Raw genomic sequence first — 24,244 nt, 5'->3', positions numbered from 1 at the left:
ACTAAAAATGAATTTAAACAACAAACAATAGTACGTACTGAAAAAACTGTGGGGACAGGACAATAAGCACAAGGAAACAGGCACACAAAATGTAACAGAAAAATCCAAAATTCTAAGATAGATACCTTGTGATGAGTTCATTATTGACAAAGTACTGTCATTAAAAACCTCACAGTCAGCTGTTACTTGGTAAACTGTGTGATGTGACATATCACTTTGGTAAAGTGATGTGTCACCAAGCATATGCCTGACTGTGACAGTTGAGAGTATTTTTATTAAAGTAGTTTACAATCAAAAACTGCCTGGAAGCTTTGTTATTGTTTGTGCAGTAAACCGTTATGGTAGGATGTTGTGCATCTCCAAAAGGGGGGAGTGCGGGGGGGGGGGGGGGGGGGGGGGCAGGAGCAACAATCAACAATAGTAGTTTACTACACACTGCGGTACCTGCCAGTTAGGCAGTTATTCTGCACTTCAACATCCCAGCTCAGAGGAGGACACACTATCAAATAAAGAGCATGTCTTGATAGTGCGGCTGATTTCACCAAAAACAAGAGAAAAAGGCTTAGCTTTTAAATAGGTGTTAGCATTCTGTTGTTACGTCTTGAGCTGTCAAGTGGACATTTAGATTGAAGTTGAGAAATTATTGCAGTGTTCCTTATAAATAGATATTAATCTGAGGAGTTATTGTATTTGAAACCTGCACCTACCGCAGAATTTCGAAATGAAGTTTGAGCTCCAGATCTTCGGTCATGAAAAAATAAAAGATCTTCGGTCATGAAAAAATAAAATGCTGAGCGAACTAAAGCGAAGGTTATACCTCAGGAGCAAATTAGTTATCTGTAATGATGGGAAAATCACAGCTGATTTCCTCCTGAATTAACTCTGATATTTTTACTTTATCTCACTCTTGTCATGTTATTAATTTTCATCTCACTTTCCCATATGATGCATTCATAAACATATGCTCCTTGGTGACACATTTGCATAACACTTGTATGAAGTAATCTTTTCTTCACAATTTTTGCCAGAACCTCAAACTTCAATAATCAGTAGGTATCTTAGATTTGTATAATATACATTTACAACACTTCACAAATCTTTCAGTTTTATATTTAAAGGGGAGAGGGTGGGGGAGAGGGGGAGGAGAGGGAGAGGTACATGAGGAAAGGGGGGCTTGAACACAAAAGGACTTCTTTTCTCTGATATACAGTTAAATTATATAAAATATTTTCATCTGAGTACTGTCTTTTACATAACACAAAAACTTACAAGACACAGGATCATATTCATGAGCTATCCAACGTCTGTCTTGACACTTAAACATTGGGTCACCACACTACATTAACAAATGGTCAGTGGAAATAACATTTTTACACTAAAAATAAGTTCATAATACACACATACATTACTTTGACTCTCAGTTTTCTCATATTGTTATGGTTGTTGGCTCTATATTGATTTTTTTCATTTCATCTAACTTCTTGAGCCGGTTTGCACATCATATGACTTAATACTGCTGTACTTTCACAGAAAAAGTTGCACACACTACAAAAAACATCGTTTTTCAAACTAAACTGAGTACTGCAAACAATGTTCTCTAGACTGACTGGTATTTCCAACAGTTACGGCAGGATTTATTTTTCAGTTCAACATTTCGTAATATACCTTTCTGATCAAGAAGACCTAGCCTACCTACAAACATGTGTCCTTTATGTTGGGTATTTATCTTCTTACCAGTTCATTACAAAGGGAAAAGATTATTTATCCTAAATGAAACCTGAAATTTTTTTGTTAACATGAAATGATGCACGAACATACGTTCATACATCAACTAATTGATATTGTTTGGTACCTGTACTCTACAACAGTCAGTAAATAAGCAGGAAATAGCAGGCCACACAGAAACAGATGCTGTGCTTTCACAGCTGTTATTCCTAACTACAGATTCTGGCACAACTGTTCTTGGCAGTTTCTGTCTTTCTTTTGTATGCTTCTCTCCTTTCACATGACCTTGCACTGTGTGGTGCTATTTGTAACTTCAGACTTTTGGGCACAACTGTTCTTGGCAGTTATTCGTTTCTTTTTAGGCTTTATTTGTTTTGTATGGCCCTGCACTGCCTGGGAATTAACAAGTTCACCTCCACAGCTGTTATTTGGAACTTCAGACACTCTAGCATAACTGTTCTTTTTGGCAGTTTTTCGTTTAATTTTATCCTTCTTTTCTTTTGGATGATCATTCATTGCTTGGTAATTAACAAGTTCATCTTCACAACAATTATTTGTAACTTCAGACAGTCTGGCACAACTGTTTTTCTTGGCCGTTTTTCGTTTCATTTTATGCATCTTTCCTTTCGAATGACTATGCGCTGCCTGGTAATTAACAAGTTCACTTTCACAGCTGTTATTTGGAACTTCCAACATTCTGACACAACTGTTCTTCTTGGCAGCTTTTCGTTTCATTTTATGCATCTTTCCTTTCGAAAGATTATGCACTGCCTGGTAATTAATAAGTTCACCTTCACAGCTATTATTTGGAACATCAGACATTCTGGCACAACTGTTGTTCTTGGCAGTTTTTTGTTTCATTTTCTGTGCCTTTCCTTTCAAATGACCATTCACTGCCTGGTAATTAACAAATTCACCTTCACAGCTATCATTTGGAACTTCAGAAACTGTGGCACAACTGTTCTTCTTGGAAATTTTTCGTTTCCTTTTATGCTGCTTTCTTTTCACACGAACAGGCACTGCCTGGTAATTAACAAGTCCATCATTGCGTAATGGACACTTAAATCTCCCATTCTGGTGCCTTACAATACCATACAGTTCATCACCTGCATCACACAATTCCTCTGAACTCTGACCATTTTCATATATGATAGGAAAATCGGGAGCTCTTTTCTTTTCTTTGTTACCAGTGTTTGATCTCCCTTGTAATGATCTATCAATCTCCGAATCACAAGCGGTCAAAGCAACAGGAGATTCTTCACCACTGGAAGATTGAATTGAGTGGTAAGAAAAGGAAGTGGTACAATCAACTTTTCCTCCAAGATATCTGTGAATGCTATGATCTTCATGAACAACACTGCCAATGTCTTCATATTTCTCTTGATTGCTAGTCTGACTTTCCAAACTTTCCAATGGGAAACACTCTTCAGTGTTTTCTCTCTGTGTAATCGTATCACCTGGTTTATCATAAGCATTGTCTCTCACAAGGCTACCTGCCACAGAGGCACTTTTCTCATCATCAGCAGAACAAACTGTCACTCTATTATTTCCAGTATCAAATGATGTTTGATCTGCAGGAATATCATTATTACCAATGGGAAAAACAAATAAATTTTCAACTTCATTTGAATCTTGTATTTCTGTTTTTATGTTTTTTGGCCGGTGTATGTCTGACTTCGGCAACGGTGACTGTCTAGTTTCTTCAGTATCCTCTGATTCCAAATTCTTTGACTGCATATTGATTCCAGTCTCTGAAGTTAATGAAATGCAACACTTGGTGTTATCAGAATATGGCACTTCCATTTTTATACTTTTGGTCTCATGTCTGCCTAACTCAAGCACATCACACTTTCTTCTCTTTCTACCTCCTTCAAACAGAGAAATCTCCATTCTTTGTTCATACGATGACAGAGTTACATACTCAACTCTAAGTCCTACAAGTTCTTCACTTAACTTGTTCAACATTATATTAACATTTATTAATTTGTGATATATTTTAAAATTTGTTTCCTTTTTCCCAATGTATGGTAGCAAGGCATCATAGTTCCGCTTGCAGCATGTGAAAGTATCATTCATCAGGCTAGCTAATTCAGCAACTGATGTTTTTAAATCTTCTATTGTTTTTATGTGACTCATTCTGTTGAACAACAGAAATGGAACTGTGCAATGCAGAAACTGAATCCTGAAATAAGAAAAAGATTTTTTAGAGACAGAATTCACTGTGACACACTTCAATACTACTTCACTTGCAGAATTATGATGCGAACCTTAAGGATGAAAGTAATTTTTGCATGATGTGTCACTGCCAAGTAACACAGCTTGACAAAACTTGGACCATATGCATAAAGGACTGCCACAGTATAGTACAGAGGGTAATGAGACAAAAAGAAATGAGTCTTTTATTTAAAGACAATACTGATATTGAAGTCACCATTCATAATGTTCCCTTGGAGATCACAAATGTTGCGACATTGTTCTTAGTAGGGACTGCAATTTATGATCTGCAACTTGCTCCCATGCTCGCCTCAAGGTTGATAAGGAAATCTTGTGGTACGACGTTCAACTCCACCACTGGTGTGGTTGACAGCTGCTAGATGCTCATTGGTGTACGTGGACATTCTGCAAAACTCTCATCAATGCATCCCACATATGTTTGATGGTAGTTAACTCAGGGGAATGGGCAGGCCAGTCCAATCATTGAATATCCTTTTGTTCCAAGAGCTCTTCCACTTACACTTTTAAATGTAGTTGTTCACCATCATCTATAAAAATGAAGTCAGGATCAGATACACCCTTGAAAATATGCACATGGGGGAGGTGTACATTGTCACAGTAATGTTGACTAGTGAGTGTACTGAGTTCAAAGATTTTGAGATTAGTATGCCCATGCAACGTTATGCCTCCCCAAGCCATACCACCTTGACCACTAAAAGAATCATATACAGCAGTGTTGGATGTACACTAATATGGTGACACGTGGGAACATGTAATGCAGCCAGGAACATTGTCAAACATGATCGCCTTGTTGGTCCAGGTATTATAGTGTGGGCAGGCATAACGTAGCATGAGCATCTTGAGCTCCACATCTTTGAACATGGTTCACTCACTGGTCAGTTTTATTGTGACACTGTACTACTCCTCCATGTGCATCTTTCCAGGGGTGCTTTCGCCCCAAATTCATTTTTATGGATGACAATGCACAACTGCATCAAACAGTGCAGGTGGAGGAGCTCTTGGATGAGAGGATATTTGGCAAATGGAATGGCCTGCCCATTCCCTCGACTTGAATCACATGGAGCACATGCAGGATGAATTGGGGAGAGATATTGGAGCATCTTCATAGACAATAACAACCATCAAACAGTTGTCCACCATGCTGGTGGAGGAATGGAATGCCCTGCCACGAGAAATTATTATGAACCTGGTGGCCAGCACAGAAGCACGTTGCGGAGCGCACACTGCCATCCACGGGGATCACACACCCTATTAAGAACAATGTCCCATCATTTGTAATGTCCAGGGGATCAACGTGGATGGCGGTGACTTCAGGGATGAATAAGTACCTGTGACAGTGAATTAACAGCTGCTGTCAGTTACCATGTTGTTGTACATGGAGCAAAGTTCAGAATATGATCTTAAAAGGTGTCACCATAGTGTAATCCTTTCGTAAAATGATGGAATATGGACACTTTTTTATTTGTCATTAAGAGTGATTTGAAAATGACATGAAATACAGATGTTAGAAATGTACTTGAAAATGACACTTAGTTGAAATTAGCTAACTGCACAATTAAATAAACATCCCATTATAACCTACTGCACACCCATGTTTATGTTTATTAAACTTCAGTGTAAATACTGTCTTTGAATAAAAGTCTCATTTCTGTTTGTCTCATCGCATATTTATTTCAGTTATCTTCTGTAGTACACTGTAACAGTTCCTTAAACATATGGTCCAAGTTTTATTGAACTCTGTTAACTGGCAGTGATATCATGTGATAGTTACTTTTGTCCTTAACTTTTGTATACTAGTGTATTTAACATTAACTATTATACAGTGACATGTAATAAGAGAAATGTGTACACAAAAACTGATCAATATGAAACAGAGTACAGGAGGTGGTGATGAATTTCGAATGCTCAACAGCATATTCATCATCACACTTACTGGGTATCACATACAAGCAAAATTGCTGCAATGATTCCTAAGGAACACTTTTCAGATTTTTTTCTGGAATGTCTGCCTTTGTCGACAGAGAACCGTATTTCATCACCAACAAAAATCATTTTCAAGTTATCTCATTATGGATTAAAGTCCACCAACCATTTGGAACAACTTCCTTACAATGCACTAAACTACGACACTGAAAATATTCTTCTAGCAATTTCCATAGGGTGAGTTTAGTGGGTCTAAAAGGTACATTACAATGGTTCAGAAAATTCTTTTTGACAAGTGAGCCAGAATGATTAAACGGTTGCTTATCTTTGAATAAATGATGAGAATAAAGAAAGTCATAAGAAAGTTAGTGTCTAAATTTCCCCTGGTGTCTTCATAGTCACGTAAAACTAAACTGAGCTTGACTTGAGATGCTACTTAATGGGATGAGAATCAGATGAATCAAACTGCTAAAACTGCCTGTTATATATATTTTTTAAAAAAGAGCTGAAACTGCATCAATGTTTTCTCCTATTTTAAAACATTTGTTACAATGTCACTACCTAATGTCAGATAGGATGGTGGACAGATCTCCTGCCACACTGAGGGTTGCCCTTGTGCACCATATGAAATGCATGTAGTAAAAATATGTTGCATTAAAATGATATTTCAATGAGCTTCAGATATTGGTAGATTATCCTTCTGGAGGAGAAATTTTGTTTCTATGGACAGTGTCCAGTCCTTGATCTGGGAAGCATTATTTCCTTAGATCAGTGTGATGCAAGGATAGCCACACATGGGTGGTCGATTTGATTGACTGCTGTTTTGTTTACCATCTATAATTACTAATCTTCTCACTGAAGTATGACCCTTCCATCAAACAATGAGCATGCTATTGAATAGTACATTAACTGCAAAGAAAGAAAATGATAGATTAATACAAAAAGCAGTCCTGTCAAAGTCAAATCCGTCAAACAGAAATACAAAATGATAACAAAAATAAGTGTGTGCATAAAAACTCTACAACATACCCAGTGCCTCCAATGACAACAGTAAACCCAACAAGCCTAAGCTCTGCACATAAATATAAAATATGGAAGTTGAAAATGCTATGAAAAGGACAGATTGTTACTCGCCATACAGTGGAGATGTTGAGTGACAGTCAGGCACAACAACACAAAACTGCTAAACAAGTAAGTTTCAGCCAAAATGCCACTTCTTAGCAATCTATCCTTCCTATAACATTGTCATTATTCTATCCTGGATTTTCCACTGTTTAACTGGAAGTTGGTGGCATACAGTATGAGGAAAGACAAGGTCACAACTATGCAGGGACACAAAAATCAGTTTTTAGTAAGTGATGACTTACTGTTGGAGAATATCACTCTTCCCAAATGCAAAATTGATGTGTCTTGAAATTAGAATACAACAACTCAGCAAACATTTTAAATATATAGTACATGCAAAACAAGCAACGGCAGAACTGGATTCCGAACCTAAACATAATTACAGAGTTGTCTTTGTAAATGCTGAAATGAATTTGGTAAGAAGTAGTAACTATGAAGAATAAGCTACAAACTATACAAGAAACATGGTTCATATGACAAGGAGTGACTACGTGACTAATTCCAAGATAAACTGTTCTTCAGAACAATGTGACTGTTTTAGAGCTATATTCATTGACCAAAACAAATTTCCATGTGATATTGCCCAAGATCGGATGGGATACATTTAAACTGAAATTGCCCTAGGCCACATAACGAAACAGCCGTCCCTAAAATTCATATGAAATGTCTGATACCACCTTTTTATATGCATCCAGATAATTATCAGACAATTTAGTGCTTCCTAGGGACTTGTATGTGTGTCTGTATGTATATCATTTTGTCCAATTTGGTAATAATACTTGATATTAATTGTGAAAGCAAATAGAAGGTTCTGGAAAAATGTATATTGTCATAATTATCAAGAGACTGCTGTCATTAACAAAATACAAATGCTGGATTGAATGTATAGTAAAGAAATTGAAGGCATAAACATTTGGCAGAAAATGTTAAAATACTGTCGAAATGTTGGCATAGGTGGCTGGTGCCTCTAATTACCATAATTACAATCAAGTAATGAGTTAACACAAAGAAGCTCATTATCTTGAAATTCAATTTAAAAGTTATTACAAAGCGATGTATTTTCATTTGTTATTTATTTTTATGTCTTCCTGTGCAATTAGTATCCTTCGTAATTACATTTCTAATTAATTCTCCAGTTGTTTATATCACAAAGTTTTCCAATTGCACAAATTGAGGCCTTATTCGTACGTACATTCTATGTATTTAATTGGATAAAGCATGAGCTCTGTACTACCATTACATGCTAGGAAACAAATCCAAACTGTAATTAATTACATAACTACACTCCTGGAAATTGAAATAAGAACACCGTGAATTCATTGTCCCCGGGAGGGGAAACTTTATTGACACATTCCTGGGGTCAGACACATCACATGATCACACTGACAGAACCGCAGGCACATAGACACAGGCAACAGAGCATGCACAATGTCGGCACTAGTACAGTGTATATCCACCTTTCGCAGCAATGCAGGCTGCTATTCTCCCATGGAGACGATCGTAGAGATGCTGGATGTAGTCCTGTGAAACGGCTTGCCATGCCATTTCCACCTGGCGCCTCAGTTGGACCAGCGTTCGTGCTGGACGTGCAGACCGCTTGAGACGACGCTCCATCCAGTCCCAAACATGCTCAATGGGGGATGGATCCGGAGATCTTGTTGGCCAGGGTAGTTGACTTACACCTTCTAGAGCACGTTGGGTGGCACGGGATACATGCGGACGTGCATTGTCCTGTTAGAACAGCAAGTTCCCTTGCCAGTCTAGGAATGGTAGAACGACGGGTTCGATGACGGTTTGGATGTACCGTGCACTATTCAGTGTCCCCTCGACGATCACCAGAGGTGTACAGCCAGTGTAGGAGATCGCTCCCCACACCATGATGTCGGGTGTTGGCCCCGTGTGCCTCAGTCGTATGCAGTCCTGATTGTGGCGCTCACCTGCACGGCGCCAAACACGCATACGACCATCATTGGCACCAAGGCAGAAGCGACTCTCATCGCTGAAGACGACACGTCTCCATTCGTCCCTCCATTCACGCCTGTCGGGACACCACTGGAGGCGGGCTGCACGATGTTGGGGCATGAGCGGAAGACAGCCTAACGGTGTGCGGGACCGTAGCCCAGCTTCATGGAGACGGTTGCGAATGGTCCTCGCCGATACCCCAGGAGCAACAGTGTCCCTAATTTGCTGGGAAGTGGCGGTATGGTCCCCTACGGCACTGCGGTAGGATCCTACGGTCTTGGCGTGCATCCTTGCGTCGCTGCGGTCTGGTCCCAGGTCGACGGGCACGTGCACCTTCCGCCGACCACTGGCGACAACATCGATGTACTGTGGAGACCTCACGCCCCACGTGTTGAGCAATTCGGCGGTACGTCCACCTGGCCTCCCGCATGCCCACTATACGCCCTCTCTCAAAGTCCGTCAACTGCACATACGGTTCACGTCCACGCTGTCGCGGCATGCTACCAGTGTTAAAGACTGCGATGGAGCTCCATATGCCACGGCAAACTGGCTGACACTGACGGCGGCGGTGCACAAATGCTGCGCAGCTAGCGCCATTCGACGGCCAACACCGCGGTTCCTGGTGTGTCCGCTGTGCCGTGCATGTGATCATTGCTTGTACAGCCCTCTCGCAGTGTCCGGAGCAAGTATGGTGGATCTGACACATCGGTGTCAATGTGTTCTTTTATCCATTTCCAGGAGTGTAAAATAATACAAGGGACATCAGTGTAATTAAAGTTCAGAATGATTTTCTTATGGAAAACTAAAGGTATTACTACAGATGATTGTAATTCAAATATTGTATTTTATACCTTATTCAGCTGAACATCAATTTCTTTATGTTTTGTAAATTTAATTGTAGCATTGAAATTATACAAAATTAATAATGGAATATTTTGTGAGCAATTGTTAAAATTCTATATAAGAGAAAGCAGCGAGGCTGTGTGGCAGTCAGTTAGTAGTTGTTAAGTCTGCTAGAGACTTTGATTGGAAGTCAAAGAGATCTGTGAAATCTGTGTTTTGTTTACATGACGAGTGTGCAGTTCGGATGTCAATTAATGTGAGTAAATCTAGTTAAACATGAAAATTTCGCATTCATTCATCAATGGACCAGGCAGAAGAAACTTAAGTAACATTCAACATGAATCGTTACATTTATTGGAGTTGAGCTGTGATTGATGTATGAAATGTGGAAATATGTTTAACAAGTGACTGTTTCAGGTGAATGTAAGACAAATGCCAAGCATAAATTGTCTTGAAAAACTTTGTTTTATGGTCACACAGAACGAATGGATGTTGCCGCATGGGAAGAGTTGGTGTGGATAAAAAGGACCAAATTCTCGGACTGCACTGTCACCCATCAGATGATTAACAGTTTATTTTCTTAAGTAGTGTTTTTGTGAAAGTGACAAATATTTGCGTGGGAAGTTTTATATTTTACCATGGCCAATAATGACAAGGTAAAAATAAGTGAGGAAAAACTTTTAGGTTGCAAGCCAATGCAAAACACTTCGGACCTAGGAACAAGTATCAGTGAACCATCACCCAGTAGTATTCAAAATGTAGATCAAAGCTTTGGTGGAGAGGGGTCCAGTGAAAAAGTCAGCACAAGTACTCCAATTGCACAGGGAAGAGTAGGTGGAGATGATTTGTTAATGTTATTAATGCAGCATGTGAAAGAAGTGAAGGAACAAATGGGACAGATTAGACAAGAACAGATTAGGCAGGATACTAGTAAGATAAGGGAAATCCAGGGTGGTTTGGCAGCACTAAAAATTACTGTTGAGACAGAGAAGGGGGAACTCAGTACTTGTGTAGGAGCAGTAGAAGGAAGGTTAGAAATATTAGAAACTAATTTCATACAAGAGTTGCCCAAAAACAAAGAGAGATTCAAAAATCTAGATGAGCACGTATAAATATAAAATTATAACTTTAAAATAGAGGTTGTTCAGACTAGGAGAAACTGAGGAGAAAAAGTAGAAGCTTACAAAAGGAACTGAGCTAAAACTTACAGACATTTCCTATCAAATAAGTAACGTAGATCTAAAGTGTGATGAAAAAATAGATTTGTGTAAAAAGAATGTTATAGATTTAAGTGAGAAAGTTGCAGAATTACAAGTGGGTGTAGCCCAAAGAAATTTTATTAACAATTTTAATTGTGTATGGGGTGGCACACCTTTAAAATGTTTTCCAGGAGATGGGAAACTGCATCCTGTTGATTTTTTTACACCATTGTCAGGGTAATTTTAGTAATGATATGACAATGTTAAAATTAAATTTGTTAAGCAGTTTTTGGATGGAGAAGCAATCTTATGGGCCAATCAGAATGTAAATTCTACCATGTCACATGATGAATTTGAGAGAAAGATCTTAAGTAAGTTTTGGTCAGAATCTGAGCAAGCTAGGATTAAAAGTGAGTTTTTGAATGGTTGAATGTATAGGGAAGGTGACGGTAGCTTCAAGCGTTTTTGCGAAAGCCAACTGAGAAAACTAGTACACTTAGACAAACCTTTTGACAAACTAATACAAATAGATGCCTTAACAAGGAGGATTCTGGTACATATTTCTCATGGTGGATCTTTTTTCAAAGTTCATTTAATTATGTGCATTGAAGAAAGCAACAAGCAAGAACATCATTTTGAAAATTAGAAGACTATTTCACTTAGGTAGGCAAACCGAAGAGCAAACTTTCTGACAATGGAGCACTATTTACTTCTAAACATTGGAAACATTTTTTGAGAATGAGAACATAAACCAATTCTGATATCTGCTAATCACCTAACAAGAAATCCAGCTGAACATTACAGGAGAGAAATAGGGAGATTATTTAGAACTTATTGCAACAAACATCATGTAAGTTGGATAGAATATGTAGACAGCTTTGAAGATATACTGAATAGCTTACAACATTCATCTACTGGATTCTGTCCATGTGAAATAATGTATCATGGGAAACCACCAAATCTGATCAACAACTTAATTGAATTCCCAGCATATAAGGTTATGAGTCCACATGAAAGAGAAGAAATAGTCAAAAAAGTAATGGAACAACAGGGGAAGAAACTGAGAAAAAAACAAACATTATAAGAAGTTGAAACCTACAAATTTTAAAATTGATGATCTGGTTCTGGTGAAAACACATGAAAAATCCAAGGCTATAAATAATGAATTAATGAAATTCTTTGACATCTATATTGGTCCATTCAAAATTGAGTCTATGCCACACCCAAATGCCTACAGGTTAGTGTATCCAAAGTCTGGAAGGTTATTTGGTCTACATAACATAACTGAACTGAACGCCTATAAGCAAGTGCCAAACACCAAGAAAAAATAAGATGATGTAAAAGCCCTCAGGAGGACACATCCTTGCATCAAGTGTGTGGCGAACACTAGGTCTCCGAGCTATGTAGCATTCTATTTTCTTCTTTTCGTTTTCGGATGCTACATCTTTTATTCATCTATAAACCTGTAATGAAGTTATCTTTTACTGACAATACTATCCATTCTCTGTAGTGTAATTTTTCTGTATGTAATATGACTATTGAGTGACATTATTTGAGGAATAATTTTGAAAATTTAAACTGTGTGCTAAATTTGAATTTCTCATAGCAATGATTGACTAATAACTTAAAATGATTTTGTAATTCTTAAAATGCGTAAATAATGATTCTTCAAGCATTTCAGACAATAGTTACTACTATAATAGACATATAAGTAGAAAGGACATTTCAAAAATCTAATTCATGAGTGATGAGTTGTGTAAAAGAATTTTCTGGAGCCATATGCTGTGTTCTTTGCAGTGTGTAAAAGTTATAAATAAATTACTGTTAGCATTTTCATGACAGAATAGAATCTAGAAGGATATAAGGTAATGGAGATTATTGTAGTTATGGTCTGTAGAGCATGTATTTGATTTGTGTATGGTTCTTTGAAAATTAGAGGCATGGTCATGATTTTATGAATTTGCTAATGAGATGAACAAATGGACAATGGTAAAGATGTACACGTGTTACTAAATGGACAAGTTGTACTGTGACAAAAGACATTTTGTGAAAAGTTTGTCATTACAAGATGGTGTCATAATAAACAATCTGTGAGTTTGTTTGATATGATAAATAGTTAAATGAGATCTGGGGGTCAAATATACTGTATAGTGGAATATACTGAAATATTAATCAAAAAGAAAGGATACATATAATTCATTTTTGGTTCACTGATTTTAATCTGTATATAGCTAAATCTTTACAGGTTAGAGATGATTAATTCTGTGTGATTTTGTTTATAAATATGCTAACAGTATAGGATATTATGTGAATGATTTTGACATATTTACACCTGATGTGACCTTAATTGTAACCTGCACGTACCTTGAGTAATGAGTTCGTCGCTGTTCTTACCTAGAGAACTGTATCCAAGGTCCTTACCTGACCTGGAAGTGAAAATTAAGAAACTGTGAAACATAGTGGACTGTGCTATTACAGCATAGAGACTGCCAGAAAAAGAGATTGTGAGCTGCCAATTCTTTAAGATGTGCAATGTGAACCAGTGACTGGAGTGACAGCTAAGAAAAGAAAACTGTTTTGATTCTTTTTGTTTATATGTATTTGGCAGCCTTTCAAACAAGTAATACTTATAAGAGTGACTGGAAAAGGGGGGGGGGGGGTGTTTACAACGATACAGCCTTCCTCAGAATTCACATGAAATGTCTGATACCACCTTTTTATGTGCATCCGGATAATTATCAGACAATTTAGTGCTTCCTAGGGACTTATATGTGTGTCTGTATGTATATCATTTTGTCCAATTTGGTGATAATACTTGATATTAATTGTGAAAGCAAATAGAAGGTTCGGGAAAAATGTATATTGTCATAATTATCAGGAGACTGTTGTCATTAACAAAATTACATACAAATGCTGGATTGAATGTATAGTAAAGAAATTGAAGGCATAAACATTTGGCAGAAAATGTTAAAATACTGTCGAAACGTTGGCATAGGTGGCTGGTGCCTCTAATTACCATAATTACAATCAAGTAACAAGTTAACGCAAAGAAGCTCATTATCTTGAAATTCAGTTTAAAAGTTATTACAAAGTGATGTATTTTCATTTGTTATTTATTTTTATGTCTTCCTGTGCAATTAGTATCCTTCGTAATTACATTTCTAATTAATTCTCCAATTGTTTACATCACAAAGTTTTCCAATTGCACAAATTGAGGCCTTATTCGTACGTACATTCTATGTATTTAATTGGATAAAGCATGAGCTCTGTACTACCATTACATGCTAGGAAACAAATCCAAACTGTAATTAACTACATAACTAAAATAATACAAGGGACATTAGTGTAATTAAAGTTCAGAATGATTTTCTTATGGAAAACTAAAGGTATTACTACAGATGATTGTAATTCAAATATTGTATTTTATACCTTATTAGGCTGAGCATCAGTTTCTTTGTGTTTTGTAAATTTTAATACTAACATTGAAATTATACAAAATTAATAATGGAATATTTTGTAAGCAATTGTTAAAATTCTATAGAAGAGAAAACAGCGAGGTTGTGTGGCAGTCAGTTAGTTGTCGTTGAGTCTGCTAGTGAGTCTATTTGGAAGTCAAAGAGATCTGTGAAATCTGTGTTTTGTTTACATGACGAGTGTGCAGTTCGGATGTCAATTAATGTGAGTAAATCTTGTTAAACATGTAAATTTCGCATTCATTCATCAATGGACCAGGCAGAAGAAACTTAATTTAAGTAAAATTCATCATGAATCATTACAAACGAATGGGATGCATCTATATATACTGACAGAATAAAAACTGCAACACCAAAAAATAAGTAATGAAATTTTGGGAATATATTTGTCTAGACATAAGTGATTAACATTGCAAGATCACAGGTTAATGAAAGCACAAGATAAGCCATAGCAAATGTGAAATGCTGGTACATTAATAACCAGTGTAAACACCACAATGTTGCATGTAAGGATGGAAACATGCATGCATCATGTTGTGCAGGTGCCAGATGTCAGTTTGTAGGATGGAGTTACATGCCTGTTGCACTTGTTTGGTCACTACACGGAGGGTCAATGCTGTTTGTGAATTATGCTGGAGTTGTCACCCAATGATGCCCATATATGTTTGAATGGAGACAGACCTGGTGATCAAGCAGGCCAAGACAATGTATCGACACTCAGTAGAGTATATCAGGCTGCAACAGTGGCCTGTGGGTGAGCGGTTTTTCTGTTGGAAAACACTCCTGGAATGCTTTTCATGAATTATGGCACAACAGTCGAATCACCAGACTGACAAACAATTTCACAGTCAAGTGTGTGGGATAGCTAAGGAGTGTAGGTTCCATTGTAGGTTCAGCGTGTCTAACATGCAGACAGGTTGGTTGCAGACTCTCAGCTGGTCTCCTATTGTCCAACATGTGGCCATAGGGGTGCCAAGGCAGCTTTCATCAGAAAAGACAACATACCTCCACCTTGCCCTCCAATGAGTTCTTGCTCGACACCATTGAAACCGCAAATGACAGTTGTTTAAGTTCACCAGAATGCACACTTCAGGGCATCTGGCTCAGAGTTGTCCTTGAAGTAACTGATTTGTAACAGTTCGTTGTGTCACTGTGGTGCCAACTGCTGCTCAAATTGCTGCATCAGATGCAGTACAATGCACTAAAGCCATACGCTGGACATTATGGTCTTCCGTCTCAGCAGTGCCACACATGACTGTCCAGCACCCGGGCTTCTTGTGACTGTACAATCTCATGACCATCTCTGCCAGCAACCACATACAGTGGCTACATTCCTGCCAAGCATTTCTACTGATCACTAGAGGAACATCTAGCTTCTTGTAGCCTTATTACATGATATTGTGCAAGTTCAGTGAAGTGTTGTTGATGGCCTCTTCGTTGCCTTAAAGGAATTCTTGAGGCGTTCTTGGCAAACATCAACTCACCACATCCAGTCTCAAAGGTAACTATGCTCATGACCGTTACAAAATGTATTTAAAGCAAACCTGATTTGCATCCTCATAGTTGCGCTACTAGCATCACTCTTACACAAATGGCACAAAATCTGAACAGACATCTCTCAGATGTAGAAACACAACTACCAACTTTTGTTTTTGTCACACAGCTCTTCCTTGATGCTGCAACTTTATTTTTTTATTTATTTAGTCAGTGTACATTGGTATCTGTAACACTCAACAAAATGTTTACAAGTGTCTGCAAAATCATGAGAAATAAGAGAAATGAATACTGCATGATGGCTGCGAAAGACCAGGAAACACAATAGACACAATTAACAAAGATAACCAGACAGAACAGCAAAAAGCCACAAATAAAAACCAGAACATTCAAATATAATGTAACCCAATTTAAAATAATACTAACTTAAGAAACTCTTGGTATTGTAGCTCAAGCAGAACATGGACTAAATGAGCATGTAAGTTTAAATCCTACTGTAGCAAATTACAATGTAAAGGCTAGCTTGTGTAGAAGGAATAACAAGAGAGCAGATGAAATATTAACCTGTAATGATAACAATGATGATGATGATGATGATGATGGTTATGGGTTCAAAAGGACTAAAGTACTCGGTTATCAGTTTCATGATTCAGAAGAAAATGACCTAACAATTTAAAAAGGTACAAAACAAGAAAAGCTCCAGGGTTTGTGACCAAGTCATTGTGATTGAAAATGTATGTGACAGTAGCTTTAGCCAGATAGTTAAAAATGAAATAATACACCAAGAAGGATCATCACAGTCAGTACAATTCAAATGGGGTGAGAGACTAAAATGGATTGGGAAACTGCAGACAGTATGTACTGGATAGCTAATTAGCTGTAACAGTTAGACAAATAAAACAATGAATATAAAAATTTAAAAATGTATGAAAATGGGGAGGGAGAAAGTAGCCCGAGTTCACTCACAGCACACACCGCAGCAAGAAGCACTATACACCCCCCCCCCCCCCCCCCTGTTTCCCCAATATTCGTCCTATTTTCTCTGGTGTGCCACTATACGGTATATAGGCAGTGGCTATATCTTCCTCCATCTCCAAACGCTGGACTGTAGAGGTATGGCAGAGAGTGCGTCCGATCTGATCTGCCATTCCGAGTACCTGTTTTTCTGGAATACAGTTTTAAAGTGTTCCAGCTCATGGGGCAGACCCTCTGCATCAGAGATGGTGCACGCCTTGTGCACCAGTGTTTTTAACACCCCATTCCTCTGTGAAGGGTGGTGGTAGCTACCCACATGCAAATACAGGTTGGTGTGAGTTTTCTTCCTGTATACCCCATGGGCCAGGGTGCCATCTACTCTTCTTTTGACCATGGCATCCAGGAATGGTAATCTTCCTTCTACTTTGGTCTCCATAGTGAATTTGATGTCGGATGTATGGAGTTCAGGTGTGTAAGGAATTCTAGGAACTTGTCCCTTCCATGGGGCCAGATCACAGACGTGTCATCCACATAATGGAGAAAACAAGTAGTTTTCCATTTGGATGATGCTAAAGCTTCCTCCTCATAGTACTCCATAAAGAAATTTGTGACCTCAAGTGAGAGTGGGCTTCCCATTGCGACTCCTCCTGTTTGTCATTAGTATTCTCCATTAATGAGAAAATATGTGGAGGTCAGAACGTGCCTGAAAAGGTCAGTTGTCTTCTCGGCAAATTTCTGTGCAATAAGCTCAACTGATTCTCGAAGAGACACCCTGGTGAATAATGAAACAATATCAAAACTCACCAGGATATCAGAGTCTTTCAGCTTGAAGTTGTCCAGACATTTTACAAAATCCACAGAATTACGAACGTGTTGAAGACATTTGCCCACATAAGGCCAGGTATTTGGCTAGCAAATATGCAAGTGCCCTAATGTTGCTGACCATTTCTAGAATCACCATGGTTCGTGAGAAAGTGCACTTTACCAGACACAGCCTTGAGTACAACTCCCAGGAACTATTTAAATACCATCCACAACTACCCAATCATTTTAATTCTGGGACTTGGGGCTGAATTGATGGTGTTACCTGCGTGACTGCCGATTCTGCACATAAGAAGTCCTTGGGACGTCATAATTTCTCTCGTCTATCTGACAAACCATCGTGGACATTGAGCTGACTGGGGATGCAGTTTCTGTCTTGGAGAATAGACTTAATTTTGCTCCCGCACCTAGGTTCAAGCCGGTAGCGGACATTGTCAGTGCAGTTGAACATGTTGCTGGGCGACTACCACCTGAAGCGGCTGCAGAAGCATGCTGGGAAACCTGCCGTGCTCTGACGAGAACTAAACTGATCAAGTCGAATATTACCAACAGGGAGAGGGCAGTCATTCAAGACCTGAAACAGAGTCTTGAGATTGTTGTCTTACCAGATGACAAAGGCAATGCTACGGTTGTTCTTTCCCATAAGGACTACATTGAGAAGCTGCAGAGCCTCCTAAATGACGAATCTTACAGGACGATCAATGCTGATCCCACAAAGAAGTTGGAGAACAAGACTAGGACTCTTCTCAAGGACACGGAGTTACCAGGGGGTGTCGCCAAGAAATTGATATCTTAAGGACCTGAATCGCCAAGACTTTATGGACTCCCTAAAGTCTACAAAGAAGAGATGCCATTACGCCCAACTGTCAACTGTCAGCAACATTAGGGCACCTAAATATTTGCTGGCCAAATACCTGAGAGAATTACTAAGCCCTTATGTGGGTGTCCTCATCACGTCCGTAAGTCTGTGGATTTCGTAAAATTTCTTGACAACTTCAAGCTGAAAGACTCGGATATCCTGGTGAGTTATGCCGTTGTTTCATTATTCACCAGGGTGCCTCTTCGAGATTCAGTTGAGCTTATTGCACAGAAATTTGATGAGAAGACGACCGACCTTTTCAGGCACATTCTGACCTCCAAATATTTTCTCTTTAATGGAGAATACTAACAGGGAATTGGATATGAGAAAATTATCTATCAGATGGATGCCACACCACTTCATTAAGAATCAGAAATGCATCAGAACTGAAATTTCTGAACAATATTTGACTGGTCTTCAGAGCAATGAACAAGATTTTTTTTTTTTTTTGCACTGGTTTGGGACCACGGATGAAACCCCAGAGACAAAACAACCATCAAAGCAGTGGAAAAATGTTGATTCACCACCACCAAAGAAAGCAAAGCCAATATGGTTGGCCAGAGAGGCCACGGCATCAGCTTTCTGGGATGTGAAAGGGATTCTTCCAATAAATTACCTTCCCAATGGTCAAATAACTGCAGAAAAATACTACGCTAACCTCCAGAACCAGCTACAGAAAAAGAGAGACCAGGTCTGACAAGGAAGAAAGTCATTTTTCTTGAAGAGAAAGTGCACACAAGCACAACTCTCACTGCTGTAACAGTTCCGCTGGGCTAAATTGTTCCCTTTCTTTCCATTCAGAGAACTTTCTACACTATGCTCATACAGTTTATGAGAAGCAAAAAGACTATAACAGAACAGAATAAGTCTTCAATGACCACTTTGCCACAGCAGGCCAAAAATTAAGAAGAAACAAACACCAAACACGATAACACTTGACAAACATTTCTTAGCCGCCACAGACGTCATGTTTCAAGTGACAAGAAACAATACAGGTAATAAAAGGCCTCAAACAAAATCCTGTAAAACTAATAGATTATCATCTAGAGAAATTAAATATTGTATGCTGGAACTCAAGAAATCTCTTAAAAAATTAATGAACATAACAGATACATTTTTGAAAAACTTTTTTCCTCTTTGCAACAGTAAAGACATTCTGACACTGTTGTTCCCTGTTAGTCATTAAGGTTTTATTTTCATAATGCAATTCCAAGGGAATTATTCCAGTGAACTGTCTTAGCTGTGTGGGTATTGGTGATCTCTTAATGGCCCACCCACACTGTTTCAGAGTGGGGTAAATGAAAAACTCTGCTCATGTGTGATGCTTGTGCACACCAGCAAATCTCTCTCGCCTGAGGGCACACTTCTCCTCTACCACACCATGTTGTCTGAGAGGAAAAGGGGGAGGGGGACTGCGAAAGCACAGCATGTGGCCTTGTTTTATATCCCGCATTTCATAACAAAGATCGCAAGCAAAACAAATTTTAGTACCATTTGCTTATTTTTGGCGAGTTGAAGATATATAATAAAATGTATATCTGGCACAATCTGTTGGCATGCATACAAATACACAGAGTTTCACAGATTTTCATCACTCATGTTGCCATGTAATCTTGAAGTATTTATTTTCGAAATAAAAAAAAAAGCCTTTCACGCACATATGTTGATCGAAACGTTGATATCATGTTTACATGATCATTATGGAGATGTAGAGACTCTTTCCGAGGAAAATAACATAGAACTTCTGGACAGTTTTACCGTAAAAGAATTTGCCTTTTAAACAGGAATTACACTGCAGATCAACCAGTTCCATCTGCAGATGGACTGATTTAAACTGAAATAGTAAACACACTCAAAAACACAAAAAACAAATGCAAGACTGGCAGTTTTCTTAAATGTTTAATGAGGTATTTCTGTAATTCTTTCAATGCCACAATGGATTGTTCAAAATTTGACAGTGTTCCCCATCAGAAGTAGTCCCTTCTTCAATTCTATTTACTTTTTAATTGCTTCCACTTTTGCCATGAAATCAGAAATAAGTTGCTTCTCATCTTGCAATGTCTTACTGAGGGCAGTCTGCAGTCAACACTATTTAAAATCCAAGGTCTGTGATTCATTCCAGATCTTCTAATTTTCATTTTTGCTTTCCTTCTTCCTTCAAAAATTCAACAACAGTGGGTCTTAAACTGAGTATGTTCCAGGCACGTCCTTTGACAAAACCAATGTACACTGCAGTAATATCTCCTTACTCTTTGTTCAGTTCCATCAAAAACTATTGCAAGTGACATTGCAATATTGCGAGTAAATACAGAAAATTTACCATTCACACCACCAATTTCATCACATTTCCCAAGGCTGCATGTTTAACAAAAAGTGCTTCTTGGTGTACAGAACAATGAATCCCATACAGACTGTCTATTGATCCTTATAAGTCCTAGCTCTTCCATTGTCAACTAAATCTTTAAATTCTTTCTGCATGACATTGTGATGCCATTTCCAAGCAAAGTTGCAACACCTGTCAGTTATGCAACTACATAATCGATACTGAGAGTTCTTATCTTCCTCCTCTGTAATTTCCATTCATTTGTAAGGGATCACAACAATACATCACTACACTGCACTCTTTTTGTACAAACAGCCATTGGACCTGTGAGCTTCCTTTATACCATGAACTAGTAGCGAATGATACACAGCACTTTCACCATGATTCTACCAAAATAAAGACAGTTGTGCCCACCAAAATAAGCTGGACCAAATGCTGAAAGGAAATGTTCAACTGCGAAGCTAATAGAAATGGCACGCTATACCAGGAAAGACTTTGCAAAGCAGCGACAGGCCAAGTCTCTAAACACACGCACGGCAAGACTCCGTAGCCAGATCCACACCTCATCACCTTGTGCCTATACAAAGCCCCCCCACCCACCCTTTCACTTCTAAAACAGCTAAATATTTGTGATAATGAAGAATATAAATGTCACTGCTGCTCGTTTCACTCACAGCTGTCCTCTTAGGTCTCTGCCTAACCACACCCTCAGAAATTGCAATATATTTGGAAATAAACAGCAACCATTTGTGGCAAATGAGGATTTAGAGACAACATTGCTCCTCAATTTTATTTGCAGCAACTGAAGCTGTACTCTTAGCAACAGCCTCAGAAACTGTGACAAATTCACAAACAAAGGCCAAATATCTATAACAAGTAAAAACACAAATGTCGTTGGTGGTCCAAGAATCTGTTACAAACACAAACAAGGTAAAAAAAAAAGCTTACATATAGTAGGACACAAACCTACCTCCTCCTGTTCCATATCTCGACATCTCTAGCCACAGGACCACACTGAACGTGGGCAATCGCTAAGAATATTATCACTAGTGTTAGGCTTTTACCGCCAATTCATCATTAACTGCCATTTAATTACAAGACACCCTACCAAGGGCGACATATTTGTGATAAACGTTCAATGCATCAAAACGAGGGTGAGGTGCACATGCTGGCTACAGAGCCAGAGTCCAGAGAGAGAGAGTCCAGCTTACCTGATTAAACATTACACAACTGATGTGTGGCATGTTCCCCAGAGGTTGCACAATAATAACTGTCTAGCCCAACAGTTATCACGGTGGTTGCTGAAGACCAGGGCTTACTATTAGAGAGGACTGACAGTATTTGCCAAATCTGTACTCCTCCAATAAAACAGTTCCCTGATATGCTTGCCATTTGGCCTGACCTATCTAGCCTGTGGACTATCAAAAGGCACATGTGCGATAATCTTAAGTTTCTAATAAAGTTTCTCAAAATTGTATATAGTGTCTAGACTCCAATGTAAATTTTTAGACTGAAGACTTTAATGCACTGCAAAATGATTGGCTCATCCTCTTCAAATGATCAGCTAGCCACAGCTATCTGATTTTAATATTATTTCCACTATTTCCTCTTGGTCATAAATTTCAAAACTGACATGATATGTGATTTTTTTAATCTCTCTCTCTCTCCAACCTCAGCACTGGCCATATTAGTGGCCAAACTACAGTTTAACTGCATTGGACCAATGTATAGCACTCTGCCATTCACTTCAGCTACAAATGAACCGAACAGAGTATAGTCCACTTCATATCTTTTTTACTTTCACACATTTGTATGTCAAATGAGTCCATTTATAGTTCATTACCTGTGAGGTAAAGTGTACTACAATGTGACAGCAGTACACTACAGAGTGATAGCATCCTCCCTCTTCCTGAGATCTAGGTTGTGGTGACAGACTGATTTAAATTGTCTGTATGGTCTAGATTAAGCAGAAAGGTGATAATCTCGTTGTGAATTGGCAAAGCCAACAAATGAGACCGCAAAGTAGAGATTGTGGTAATAGATTCACCTGTGACACTGACTGATGTCTACAATTGTGCAATATTCGACACACTGTAAAATGTTTTAGCCAATTTCAGAGCTTATGTGGCATTGAGCAAAATCCCTATTGTGACTGCATCACTCTTGGTGATGTGCAGCATTCCACATATTGTTCCACAGATTTAGTCAGAAACATTTGTTAGGTGAGCCAGATTAATTCTCTATCCTTTACAAGCGTAAAATCAGTCTAAATAAGGGTAGCCAGTCTCTGACCTTTGAGATAGTCAAAAGTCAATAATTAAAACCCTATAAATATCTAAGCACTTTCAAAAAGATTCCCAGGTTCAAACACACAGTTTGATACAGCACCTCCTCCAACAAACTCCTGGCACTTTCTAATGATGATTTCCAAAAAACACAAATACTGAGAGAAAAAGTTAACTGAGGAAAAGTCACAGAAAACAACTCACTGAATGTGCATGGAAACATATGAGTTCTATTAGAATCAAGTCCATCATTTTTATCGAACGCCACCTCTAGCTACCTAATGGCTCCACACTCTGGTGTGAGGCCATCTGTTACTGAACAGGCCTGTTTGTTTGTTTTGTTTTGTTTTAGGGTGCAGGGCAAAAACAACTGGGATCATATGCACCCAAGTCAAAACTATAGAACACGAGGACAGAGAGGAGTTAAAACAAAAACTATTTGCCAATCCCAATTGACATAAGAGAAGACAGCTAGAAACAGGGATACAAAGATTAGTGAACACAGGGTTGCCATAGCAAGATTGAATATTGTAACCCCCCAAACCCTCCAAAAATAAACAAAAATATATCTATTCAAAAAGCAGATAAAACTACTTGACGCCTTCCTGAGAGAGAATCTCCACTCCTTCCAAATTAACAATATAAGTGTAGACCAGATATGGCTTGAATTCAAAGAAAGTATCAGCAGCAATTGAGAGATTTATACCAAATAAATTAACAAACGACAGAGCTGATCCTCCTTGGTACACAAAACAGGTCAGAACACTGTTGCAGAAACAATGAAACAAACATGCCAAATTTAAACAGACGCAAAATGCCCAAGATTGGCAATCTTTTAAAGAAGCTCGAAATTTAGTGTGGACTTCAATGCGAGATGCTTGTAACAGTTTCAACAATGAAACTTTGTCTCAAAATCTGGCAGAAAATGAAAAGAGATTATGGTCATCTGTGGAGTATGTTAGCGGCAAGAAACAATCAATGCCTTCTCTGCATGACAGCAA

At 38.4% G+C, this 24,244-nt stretch overlaps 1 protein-coding gene across 3 annotated transcripts in view; it reads right to left on the bottom strand.

The window, feature by feature from the left end:
• Nucleotides 1-24,244, bottom strand: part of LOC126336294 (uncharacterized) — a 46,531-nt gene that overhangs the window by 2,854 nt on the left and 19,433 nt on the right. Inside the window, exons 2-3 of one of the 3 annotated variants that reach the window (XM_049999840.1) lie at nucleotides 13,377-13,438; nucleotides 872-3,907 (exon numbers count right to left, since the gene is read on the bottom strand). The exons of 1 other annotated variant lie outside the window; for it this stretch is intronic. In XM_049999840.1, coding sequence (XP_049855797.1) covers nucleotides 2,002-3,861 — 1,860 coding nt within the window. In that variant the 5' untranslated portion in view covers nucleotides 3,862-3,907; nucleotides 13,377-13,438 and the 3' untranslated portion in view covers nucleotides 872-2,001. Of the gene's footprint in view, nucleotides 1-871; nucleotides 3,908-6,444; nucleotides 6,793-13,376; nucleotides 13,439-24,244 lie in introns of those variants that run through there. One more of the 3 variants, XM_049999831.1, reaches the window with a different exon arrangement.

Source organism: Schistocerca gregaria, chromosome 1, assembly GCF_023897955.1.
Source record: "Schistocerca gregaria isolate iqSchGreg1 chromosome 1, iqSchGreg1.2, whole genome shotgun sequence".
Classification (NCBI taxonomy): Eukaryota; Metazoa; Arthropoda; class Insecta; order Orthoptera; family Acrididae; genus Schistocerca; species Schistocerca gregaria.
This window is presented reverse-complemented; position numbering and strand designations above follow the sequence as displayed.